This window comes from Harmonia axyridis, chromosome 4 (assembly GCF_914767665.1).
Source record: "Harmonia axyridis chromosome 4, icHarAxyr1.1, whole genome shotgun sequence".
Classification (NCBI taxonomy): Eukaryota; Metazoa; Arthropoda; class Insecta; order Coleoptera; family Coccinellidae; genus Harmonia; species Harmonia axyridis.
The window spans coordinates 39,209,209-39,221,456 of NC_059504.1; the positions used below are offsets into that span (position 1 = coordinate 39,209,209).

The 12,248-nt window shown below is 37.0% G+C and overlaps 1 protein-coding gene across 6 annotated transcripts in view; it reads left to right on the plus strand.

Moving 5' to 3' along the window:
* Window positions 1-12,248, plus strand: part of LOC123679354 (inner centromere protein) — a 72,133-nt gene that overhangs the window by 31,364 nt on the left and 28,521 nt on the right. For 3 of the 6 annotated variants that reach the window (XM_045616924.1, XM_045616923.1, XM_045616927.1), the window contains one exon: window positions 10,651-10,728. The exons of the other annotated variants lie outside the window; for them this stretch is intronic. In XM_045616924.1, the coding sequence (XP_045472880.1) occupies window positions 10,651-10,728 (78 nt within the window). The remainder of the gene's footprint in view (window positions 1-10,650; window positions 10,729-12,248) is intronic. 6 annotated transcript variants of the gene reach the window in all.

A 12,248-nucleotide genomic window follows, 5' to 3' on the forward strand; every position in this document is an offset into this window, starting at 1 on the left:
CACTTCATACATTAAAAATACAAATATATTATTCATACCCAAGAATGTTCCAAAGGTGTTTCTATGACTTCTTTCCAATGGAAATACGAGTACTGGAATTTTTCTTATACATTATCTAATTATCAACTGAAACAATTTAAATGGGAAAAAGAAAAAGCATCCAAGATTATGACTCACGTTTGCCAGAAATTAATGTGAAAGTTTCAGTAAATAACAAGCTCAGTATCGAGGTGAGATTCCATATAAGTAGAATGTAATTGTCAATAATGACGAAAAGTTTTATATGGTGTGAATAATTCACTTACTTCCTCACTAATATTGTTCTATTAATAGCATAAGAAAAGCTTCCGAAAGACATGTCTAAACGAAGTTTGAAGACGTAAAAATTTCAATTATGTGGTGACTTAGGGAAATAGATTGGGGCCTTTCGATATGTTTATTCTACCATGAAATTGACGACAGTTAACAGTTGTTCTGAGACGTACCAAGCGCTTAAGATCTGGCCCTTCGAGACCTCGCTTTTACTCTACAAATCAATATCTAATAATTCGGGAAAAAGTAAGACCTGTTACTAAACATATAATAATCCTTGTGTCGAGCATATGGCGGTGATTTTTATTACATATGTCTATGATTTCCTTGATTGAGGAGGTAAATCGCTGCCGTGAAGAGCGTTTCTGCAAACAAGCACATCCCCAGATATAATTGAATCAACGTGAAAAAACAATGCATAACAATGCATCTCAATTAAATCTGTGGATGGCTCAAATGAAATTATTCGAAGTCAAATATCTCAAAAGTGATTTTTTACAGATAGGCCTTTTTCAATTGATACGGCAGCGTAGTAGACTGTAGATTTAAGTGGAGTTTCATTACACCACAACCTTATGGTCTAATATGCTCCCATCAGAGCTGTTCCCGCCATTAGTCGTCGTAGTCTACAGCTCGCCTTCAAATTCCAGAATTCTAATGAGCTCCAGTATCTGGGATAAATTCAAGGAGGTTTCTTCCTCACATCTACAAGTCTCTCGTCCAAATCATTTTTTGCATTCGCTTGCGATGGCGAGGCATTTCGTCACCGAGTGATCTGGAGTTTCTTCCTCCTCCCAATATAATGTGTTTATTGCTGCGCTTTTTGAGGCGGCAAAGCCCTCTAAGGAACCCAGCAAGGTGTCGCATATTCTTTCTAAGATCTCACAATATCAAAGTTACGAAGATCTTTAAGGAATGATTCAACCCAGGAAGATTCCGCTTGAGTGTTGTTCTCTCGGTTTTTCTTTCTCCTGAAACCGTTTCTTTTTGTCTAAACCATAGAAAGGCTTCAGGCCAATGAAAGGTGACTGTGTTCCTTTTCTGGCAAATGTGTTGACCTCTTCATATCCTTTAATTCCCGAGTGAACAACCCAGACTGAACAGACCTTGATGTTATTCTTGTATTTTTCTTCACTTCATTACTTATAGAATTTCCAGTGTTATGATGAACCTTCTGACTTAACAAAACATACATCATGAAATTTATGTCATCAAATAAATATCCACATCTATATTGAGAGGGAACACCACCAAGTGACTGCTCAGTTCAAAACGAAAATAGAGATATGGATCACTTATGTTTATGGGTTTTTGCATTGTGGTATTTAAATGTTTTCAATCTGAGAATGAAAAAAAAAGAATTTGGAACTTTTCATTTTTCACAAAAGAATCGATGACATGTTATCCCTACAAAGCACCGATGTATTTTAAGAAAATCGTACAAAAAATCATTACAATCTCAAATTTTGTGGAAATTTAAAAAAGACTCATAAAGCACTTCCTTCCGACGAAAGTTGGAATTATTGTAATATTCCTAACTTCTACAGGTCATTCAATCTTTCTAGCAAGCACATTATTTTTGTCCCTCCTCTCGACAAATATTGACTGATCACGAGAAGGTCACGTGGTGATGTTCCCTCCTAATTACTCACATATTTTGTTCGGCCAGTGGAGTACATAAGGCGATTTATGGTGTTTACCGCGTTTCGACCGCCGAAAACTGGAAGTTGGCCGCCGACATCCAGAACATATCGAAGTCCGGGGTCGGTCGGTCTTGGGGGGCGGCAGCTGCGATGAGTCACCGGGAAAAGGGGGATGAAAGTTCAGCCGGCTATTCCGGGGCTCCGGGTTAGCGTGTTGGATAGACACGGTGCCCGCCAGTCGTAATGACGCCACTGTGGCGCAGAGGGGCAATAAACTCTGCTGCCCCGGCCTCTCTCCGGTTCTCTTTCCTCCTTTTCTCCGACGCGGAGAAGTGCGCCCCCCCCCATTTTTGGCGGTGGATCGGGAGAGAAAAGGAACGAAATAATCGGTTTATCGGAGGCTGTTTGCATCCTCGTCACGCCGACCTTCCGGACGATTACATTTGAAAGGATGACGTTTTTCAATTTTCGACTCCGGGGCGTCTTTTCGCGTATGGTTCAGATGACGGAGACGTGTGAACATTTTTTTGGTTATTGCACGATGAAATCTTTTCTTTTCAATATTATATCCCGAAACTCTATGCCTATGAGATTTGTTTTTTAATGTGTTTATCTGGTACGGAAACCTAAAGCCAAATTACTATGATTCACAAACGTCTCTTAATGAAACAAAAAGAAATAGCTCCCTTATCGTACTTAACAGAACTCACGTGAATCTGTTCTAGAATGTTTTCCAAAAAGGGTTCGTTTGTTGATCGAAACAAGTTATAGTCCGAGGAAGCAACGTCTGGAGAATACGACGGGTGAGGTAGGACCCATTTCAACGTTTCCAAGAATGTTTTGACCACTTTCGCAACATGGGGTCGAGCATTGTCATGCTGTAAAATAACTTTATCATGTCTCTCGTTGTATTACGGCCGTTTGTCTTTCAATGTTAAGCTCCAACGCATTAAATGCATTCGATAACGATCGTCTGTGATTGTTTCAGTTGGTTTTAACAACTCATGATAGACTACGCCGAGCCGATCCCACAAATAGTTTCAATAATCGTTGATGTGTGTGTGTCGTTGCATTTTCGGTAATGGCCTAGTTTCTACTTGTCAAATTTCAAAGATGACACCTTCAAAAGTGAAAGCTGATCAGATTGCGGGTTACTGTAATGAAGCCTATTATTAGAAAACCCTTTTTATAACTCAACTACATACTTTGCAACTCTTCTCTCAGCACTTTTAACATTTTATATCGATGCAACAGACCTTAGCATTGCTCAATGAAATATGTTCTGTAACAGCTTTATTTTTCACTTTGAAAAATGAAAAACACGAAAATTGAAAACTTACAATGTAGTTTGCCGCAATAGACAGATCCCTTGTTTTCATGACACGTTTTCATGAAATGCTCTACCGAGACATTATTATTCAATGAACGAATGTGCTCCTGTTTGTCCTTTGTGCATAGATGCAGATGCCCCATTTATCCAATGAATAAATTTTTGTAATGCACAGTTGTACATACCCGCGAAGGTTTCTGGCTTAGTACAATGTCGAAATAAAAACTTCTTGAGGATGATCATCCAATATATTTGCTTAGGTTAGGTTAGAGATATGATCCAGTCTGCGCATTCGCCAATTTGTAGCACATAACAATTTTTCTGTGGTTTTGGTGACATACTTTTTTGTTATAAATAAATCATATCAACATACACGAATGAAACCTTTGGAGCCATTTGTTTCTTTAGATAATTGAAATCTGACATATGTTCTCATGTTTCTTGATTAAAATTACACGACCTTTCATATGGCAAAGTTTGTCGGTTAGCTTATAAATCAGCTTGTATATACACAAAAAAACTCCGTTATTGTGGTCACGGAAATATTGAATTTTTTTTTCAATATTTTTGAAGCTTTGGTAACTGTGGATGGCACAAAGTCTTCAAAGTCAAATATCTCATAAGTACTGTTTCGCAGAATTACAGATACGCCCTTCTCAATCTCAACACGGCAGCGTAGTAGACTGTAGATTTAAGGGGGGTTAGAATCCACCGCAATCTTATAGTCTAATGTGCCCCATCAGAGCTGTTCTCGCCATTAGTCGTCGTAGTTTACAACTCGCCTTCAAATTCCAGCTGTATATACACAAAAAAACTCCGTTATTGTGGTCACGGAAATATTGAATTTTTTTTTTCAATATTTTTCTTGAATTTTCTGTTGTTCCGGAGATTCGATCTACATAGAACTTCAAATTAATTCCATCCAAATTTGTAGATTTGAAATTATAAGGAGAACAAAATTTCGAATATCTATAATTGCGGAATCTCTAATCGTATTTGTCCAAGTACGAGATGCGAACCTTCCTTGAAAATTTTGAGTTTCTAGCTTTTTGAGAGTTATTGTCAACACGATAACTCTGGAGAAGCTGTTCTCAACTAACCGGGCCGAATTTGAGAAGAAATTGGTCATCATTGAGTAGAACCTTACCGTTTGAGACCATTCCCGGCTCAAAATTCGAAAATTGCTCCAAAAGTATCCCTGTCTATCAAAGTGAAGAAAACCTCAGGAACCGTTATTATTCTGCCTAAATTGTATTCCCAAGAATATCGTTGAATTCTTGCAATATACAGAAGTGCCGACCCTGCTTCTCCCCCAGTCCATTCAAAGTCTGCCTTCCATCGGTCATGGCCGTATTTTGCGGCCGTTGAAGTCGATTCGATGCGAAGGCACGTTTCCTAATTTTCGAGAGTCCTCTGATGGACGAACCGGGTATCGGCCTTTGGCCTAGATGAGATTCAACATTGGGGCTTTCGGGACGTAACGACGTCTCGAAGACGAAAAATCGATCCGATCCACTTCGGACCAACTGGCTCCGATGGCTTTTATGATGTCCGTTCTGAAATTAAACGGGCATTTGAAATTGCCGGTTAACGGGGGTATTTGGTGCCGTGCGATTGGCAGCACTTCCTCTTTACAAATTGCCTACCCAGTAACTCCATTGTTGTAATTCCATAGCTTACCTTTTATATCGTTCTGAGGAAAGCCCGTGTGATAGTAATGGGTTTCGTTGTGGGCATGTTTATTGGGTTATGTCCTTTGCTCATTAACCGTAGAAGTCAATTGAACAGCAAATCAATCAAATTTGAAAAGAAAGAACATCTTATATTCAAACAAACTATCTAAAAAACAAGTTTGGAAACTATAAAAAAAATTTATTTGTCGTCGGCGTTATCGATTGCTTCTGATCTCTTCAGTGTTCAATTGTTAAAAACTGGATCAAGACGCTAAAAATGTTCAGAAACTCAAACATCATCATACATTTCGCGAAGAGTACCCGCAACCAATTGTATGTAAGTCCAATTCCAAACAATTTCGCGGAAACCAGCTGACCAAAATAACAACAAATTCTCAGCCAATGAGTGTGGCACTAAGCTTACTCGTCGTTCGCTCGAAAAAAAATCAACACTCCACTGTATGATCTTTTCATAAAGACACTTCTGGTGGAAAAAAAAAAGCAAATAGGGATGCTCGTATGGACAGTCGTTTTCCTAAAAGTGACCTGTCACAACTTCTTTGCTTATCTTCGATCGAGATCTTCAGTCAGCTTTTCATTATCAGGTCAAATCAATAGTTCTGAAATGACAAATTCCTTGATATATCCTTCTCGTCCTATCCTTACCAAAATAGAACTTTCTACTATCTACTGTGTTGGGAAAGGATAGTAGTCGAGTCTCTTTGTGGGCTATGCGAATCAGCAGTTGATCCTCTAAAGGCTTACTATGCGAATGCTAAACACATGCAGAAAGGCCGATTAACACCTACAGATATAAGATGAAAGTCTTCTTGGATACCTGTTGCACTGAAGAGCTCAATTTCCTGGTACATCATCAGTTGTAGAATTTACCAATTATCTCATTGTGGAACTGTCAAGGATTAAGACCTTGACATGTCAAACTCAACTTTTTTATGCTTTTCATTTAGCCACATTAAGTGAATAACTAAAGTATGTGGTGAAGTCAGTTTTATGCTTTTTTTGGCAAGGTATTAACATGATCTTGGGAAGTATTCTTTGGAGTCAATTTAACGCTTTTTGCGCAAGGTATTCACGATCTCGCGGAAACTGTTCTTTACTCGATGCTTCCAGTTGTTGTCATATTCAGAACTTAAGTTAAAAAACTTTTTAGAAACGTTTTAGACGTTGATTGCCAACGTCCGGAACGGATAGGGCACGCCAAGAAGAAGAAGTTAAAATAATCTCTAATATATTCACAGTAAAGATTCTGTGTAAAATAATGAGGTTACCACAACTTCAGTAAATCTTGCTGCCAGTTTGTAGAATGTAGATTCAGGGAGAAGGGGTCATTGCAGCGCGACCTCATGGTCTATTGTGTCCCCATCAGAGCTGTTCTCGCCATTAGTGGTCGTAAACTACAGCACGCCCTCCAACTCCAGAATTCTTATTAACTCCAGTATTTGGGATGGTTTCAAGAAGGTTGTCCGGAGATTTTTTGCGTTGGCTGGCGGAACATTCCGTCACTAGGTGATCCAAAGTTTCTTCCTCCTCCCTCAGAATCTGCCGTCGTTTTCCGCTAGAATCATTCTCATCAAGTGCTTCCTGAAGCGACAATGCCCTGTAAGGAACATATTCTTGCTAAAATCCACATACATCTTTCAAAGAAACTTCATGGAATGGTACAACCCAGGAAGATTCTGACCACTTACCTATTTCACAGAAAGGTTCGGGGCCATTGGAAGGGGTTTGTGCTCATTTTCTTCCGATTGTGTTGGCAATGTTGGCATCTTTATTTCCTTCAATTTCCAAGATACCAAATCCAGACTAGGCAGACCTTATTATTCTTGCCTATTTCGTTGAGTTTTCTTTTTCTTCGCCACTCGAAACCACTTTCGAATCGGTGATATGTGAGCTCTATTCTGGTTGCGGCCTGAGTATCAAAGTGTTAAGTACTACTAGCTTACAACAGTACACTGTTGACCTTCAATTTCTGACGATGTCAATATCATTGTGGAAAAGACGTTGATCATTTCCGTGAATGATTACAAACGTTAAAAAACTAAGTTGGGAACCGTACTGCCACCACAATCTCGAAAGTGCATTAAAGGAACCAGCCACCACAAAACTCCCCCCCACCAAATCCGTTGTCATTTCCACAAACCTCGAAACTCTCCCCCTCCACAGTTTACTGCTACCCGTCTAGAAACAAATAATTCATATCAAAATTCAATTAGCCGTTTCAATGTGCCCCCTCTTGTCTTATGGCGGAAAACAAGTTCCTCCTTTCCCCGCAAGTTCAACGGGGAAGAGGAGAGAGACCAAACGGGGGATAATCAAATTCACTCCAAGGGTACGAAACGCCTTTGCCTTGGGTTCTGGCCGGCGCGGGTTGAAATTTAATTGGGGGTTGGGAGTTTTATGTGCCCCCGAAGATTCGCGGAGAATTTTAACGTTTGCTGTCGGGGCGAACTGGCCGCTTTGGCTCTTATGTTATTTTTGGAAAGTTTCTATTTTTAGGGGTATCAAACGGATCCAGAACAGAATTTTTATGAGAATTAATGGTGTCTGGAGTGTTATGGCTGGCGCAAACTGCTTGATGAACCGATAATAAAGTTCTTTTTCTAGTAACCCTACAGAAAATGACAATATTCATACAACTCGTCAACCATGTACTTGTCTATTTAAGCACTGTGGTTGTCTATGCTGACTTCCAATCCTATCAAATTTCAACAAACGTTAATAATTGTCAATATAATATAATTTGGGGATATAGAGAAATGATTTGCTACATATTCGCAAATTCTCATAATTCTGGTAGTGTTAAATCGATTTCGTCAGACCTAATTCACGAATTCAATGTGTAATTGTAAATTATGTCTAAATTCGAAACGATTCATATTCAAATTCCGTAATCTTTCAATTTTCGTAACAGTCACACCAACTGCCAAGATACAATACAAAAGTCACTAGGATATATAATCTGAATTATTCATTGAATTTCGACAATATTTCGCAAAACTCGACTGAAATAGAGAAAATATCGTCTAAATTTTCGTTGCAGAAGGCAATTCCAACACTCTTACGTTCCAAAACTCGCTCCTTCGTCGCTCGTTTTCGAATTTCGCATTCGTGTTGGAATAGGAGCCCATTCTGCAACTTGTTTTAGAATATACTATTCTATCTGTAACTATCTGTAGTTTGCTATTCTTGAGCCGAAAATACATTCAGAACCCCTAAATAACAAAGATTGGGGTTTTTGTTAATTCTTTATGGGTGTATCTGAGATGTGATTTAATATGATGTCATTGGTGTAAGCTATTTTATCCTGATAATGTTAAGATACTCCTGAAATTTGGTACATATTTGGGTGATTATATTACATCTCGTCCGATCTGTTGTTACGGAAATATTGGACATTTTCATTTCAATATTCTGCTTGAATTTTATATGGTTCTGTGATACGATTGATATAGAATTATGCATAAATCTCCAAATTATTTGATGAAAAAGCGGGATATGACCAGTTGTCACCCAAATACGAAATTTTTATTTGATACTCTGCTTGAATTTTATATGCTTCTTGAGAAAAAGTGAACACGAAATATTGAGCGAAGCTTAACATTATTACTCAATAGGTACACGCAAAATCTCAACTCTGTCGGAGTACTATACTACTGAGTATGTTTTCCAAAATTCTTTGCGAATTTTTCAAAATTTCGTATATACAGTAATCCTAGTTTGAAAATTTTGGAGTTCTGTTTATTGTACCTCTGAACATATGCTAATTAACGAAGTCAAACGCAATATTCGAGTTCTGAATCTACACTAAAAATATCAAGTTTTTAGTTTATTCCATTTGTTAGTTATTCTGTTTAACTTTGGGTCCATTCTTCTCTCAAAACCACTAAAAATGTTTACATCGTGACGAAATGATAGAGTTTAGGGAAGGAGCATTCGAAAAGAAGAATTGAGCCGAATTGATTCTTCGAAAATTGTTCAATGACAATGCGTCCCCTGTTGAAATTGAAATGGAAAAAAAAAATAATTTGAATTACATGCAAACAGCTTTGTGTGAAAATTGAATGGATTTCCTTTTTCCTTCAACCTGAGGTTTATCATTGGAAATCATAAACCAACATTCGAAATCGAACCATGGTCACGTGATATTTCCTCGTCGAGATATATTGGCTAAAACCGTTCGTGAAGCTCGTAAATAACCAAAGGGTCAACACAACTCGTTCATTATGAGAAGTACATATACGACCTCGGTAACCGATAGCGATTGATTTTCACTAAATGAAGGGTTTGCCTGATCACTTTCCAGAAGTTCTAGAATACTCTACTGCTGGATTTCTCGTTCTGGGTTAATTTTACGTAAAGACGTTAACAAATGATTAACGTTTTAAAACTTTACGTCAGTACTGTCTATACCTCTCAAGAAAATTTCATCCTTGTGCATTTTTTCTTTTTGTCATAACCAACGAAATTCACAAAAATTGTTCAGAAAAACTACAACTGACACTATTATGGGAAATATTATTCTCTTTTCAAATCTAATAGATACCTAAAGTATTAATGAAGATCTTTTGATAGAAGACTTGATGAAGTTAAGCAATTTTTAAATCTAATAGATGCCTTGAAAAAAGTTAGTAGTCTCTCTTTCACATACTTAAACGTTACTTGTTGAGGCTTAACAAGTTCTAAAACAATACACGATTGTGAGAAGAGTAAACCATGCGCGTTTAGCGTCGAGCTGAGCTAACGAGAATTACGAGGAGTGTCAATTCTATCGATACATATCGATTACTAGGTTATATTTTGAAAATCCGAAAAAGGAAAAATAATATAATACCATAATCATAATTCATATTCTTAACTACCCAAAATCTAAACAGTAAATGTCTTTTAGGGAACGTTTTCCCATCGAACATATCCCAAAGCTCATTATCGAAAATGAAACGACAATTCGAACAGAAAATGTTCATACCACAGATCGATCGAACAATAAGAGGATTGATGAATTCAAGTCATGTGGAATGCTCTCGGTTCCGCCATATGCCGTCTCAGCAATTCTCGGCGTTGTTTCAATCTATTCCAGTGGAATGGATTCCGTTCCAGGAATATCTCAGATTCGGTATGCTTTGTTGCTACGGAGAATATCGATTTTGAAATTAGGCAAGGCCGATATTGAACTTCCTATAACAGGCAGAAATGTGGAAGCCTATAAATGAAGGCTTGAGTTTGTAGAAGCGAGGCTCTCTGATTATAAGGCGTTGCGGTATCAGAGGAAGCTCCATTTGAGTTATTTACAGGATGTCCTAACGAAAATTTGACCTCCACCAAAAGTCAGAAACGAAGAATTTTCGAAGATAAAAAACAGGTCAACTTCTGTTTTGAGAGGGACGAATTTCCATCATGAAGGTGGCATCAACCCCCAAAAATGTCGAGTGTTGGTTAGTTCGAAAGTTGCTCGTGACCTTCATGAATAATATTCGAAGAATTATAAATAAAATAAAACAAAAAAAAAAAAGAATTATAAGATCTATAGAAGGACATTCAATTATCTACTTCGGTTCCCGGTACTTCTTAGTATGTATGTGACACTTTTGATAAGATTCAAAATATGTGACTCATTCGTGGCGGACTCTATAAAAAACTATGTTCAGATTAGAATAGAATTGATATGTTTCAGCAAGCAGGAGGAACTTTCCCATAACGAAAGTCAAAACGAAACCTAGAACATCACAGCCAAAACGTGTCCAATTTATCAGTAAGTATCGAAGTACTTTGAAATATGTAGAGGAGCACATATACTTTGGTTTTATTTGTTTGCACATTCAATAAATTTCGTGTATTTTGCTGCCTTTTATTTCATTTTTGAATGCAAAAATTTTCCTTTCAATTTAGTATTCAAATCGCAATTTCTTTGTAGTGTTGCAAGTGATTTGTTTAGTATTGCATTCCTCATGTTTTTTATTAGAGGTTTTTTCAATAGATGTGACCACATGTTTTCTTGTCAAATTGATGTTTTTCAAAAATATGGGACATCTACATGAACTGGTAATGAACTCTAATGATCACCTTGGAAAGTATTCGTTAACAGTTTTTTAAACTACTCTACACTCGAAGTTGAATGGGAGACAAAATTTAATTTTCTTCTCCTTCTCTATCATTCATGTGATTGAACCCTGCAATGCGCTATTGGACTAAGAACAAAGAGAGTTTTTGTTAGATGCAGTTTCAGTAATAGCTGGGCAATGGCATCTTGCCATTCGTGCTACTTCAAGGGACAATAACACGAAACGTTAGATGAGTTTTCAAGTAGACACGAAGGATTATTATGTCGAAAATACATTTTCGAGGCTAACTGTTTATTTATTATCACTACAAAATTTAAGGGTAAAACAAAGATCTCTAAATGCAACTTCAAGATGCAGCGTGTTAAACTATGTAACATATAATCCAGACATCGGAATCGGAGTTGTTAATCAAAATCAAAACAATTTCATTCAACGGTTGATTCTATTTTTGGAATTACACATTTTCAAATTGAATATTTCCAATTTTCTTCTTATACACTAGGGGAATAAATAAAAGGATCAAAATAAAATTCAAAATTTCAAGCGGTTTTTCAAATGGATGTATTTTCGATAACAATGGTCGTATATCACTTTGAAAAAAAGCTTTTTTCTTTTTCAATTTTTTTTTATTGACTCCAAATAAATCAATTCAACTGGTCATTATCATTTCTAATGCGATTCCGTAATTTCATTCCAAGATCTTGATGATAGAAACCAAATTAAATTCGAAATAAAGTTGATATACCCAAGGGAATTTTGAAATCGATCTACTCACTTTTCAGAAATTGCATATCTCAACTTATCATCTATCGATTTTTTACAACGCCAAAAAAGGCAGTTTATTCTCAAAACAAATTTGCGAAATTTGACATTTTTTTTTGATTTCCTAACATGGTTAAAATGCGTGGTCCTTTAATTTTTTGAACATTCGATCGAATGATACAAAATAACCGCTCCATGGATTGAATTGAAATTCTCTGGGATTTTTGTGGTGATATTGAACTATTAAACGCACACTCAACATTGATGGTTTTTTTTTGATATTTTCAATTCAACGCTTGATTATCCAAAAAGCCTCCAAAAGCCCTTTTTTATCAACTTTTCGAATTAATGTAGAGAACGAAGAAAATTTCAAAACATCCCCTAAACTTTCTGTGCAAACATTGATTGGTGAGATATTGATGGTTAAAGACAAAAAGGTCCTTTTCAA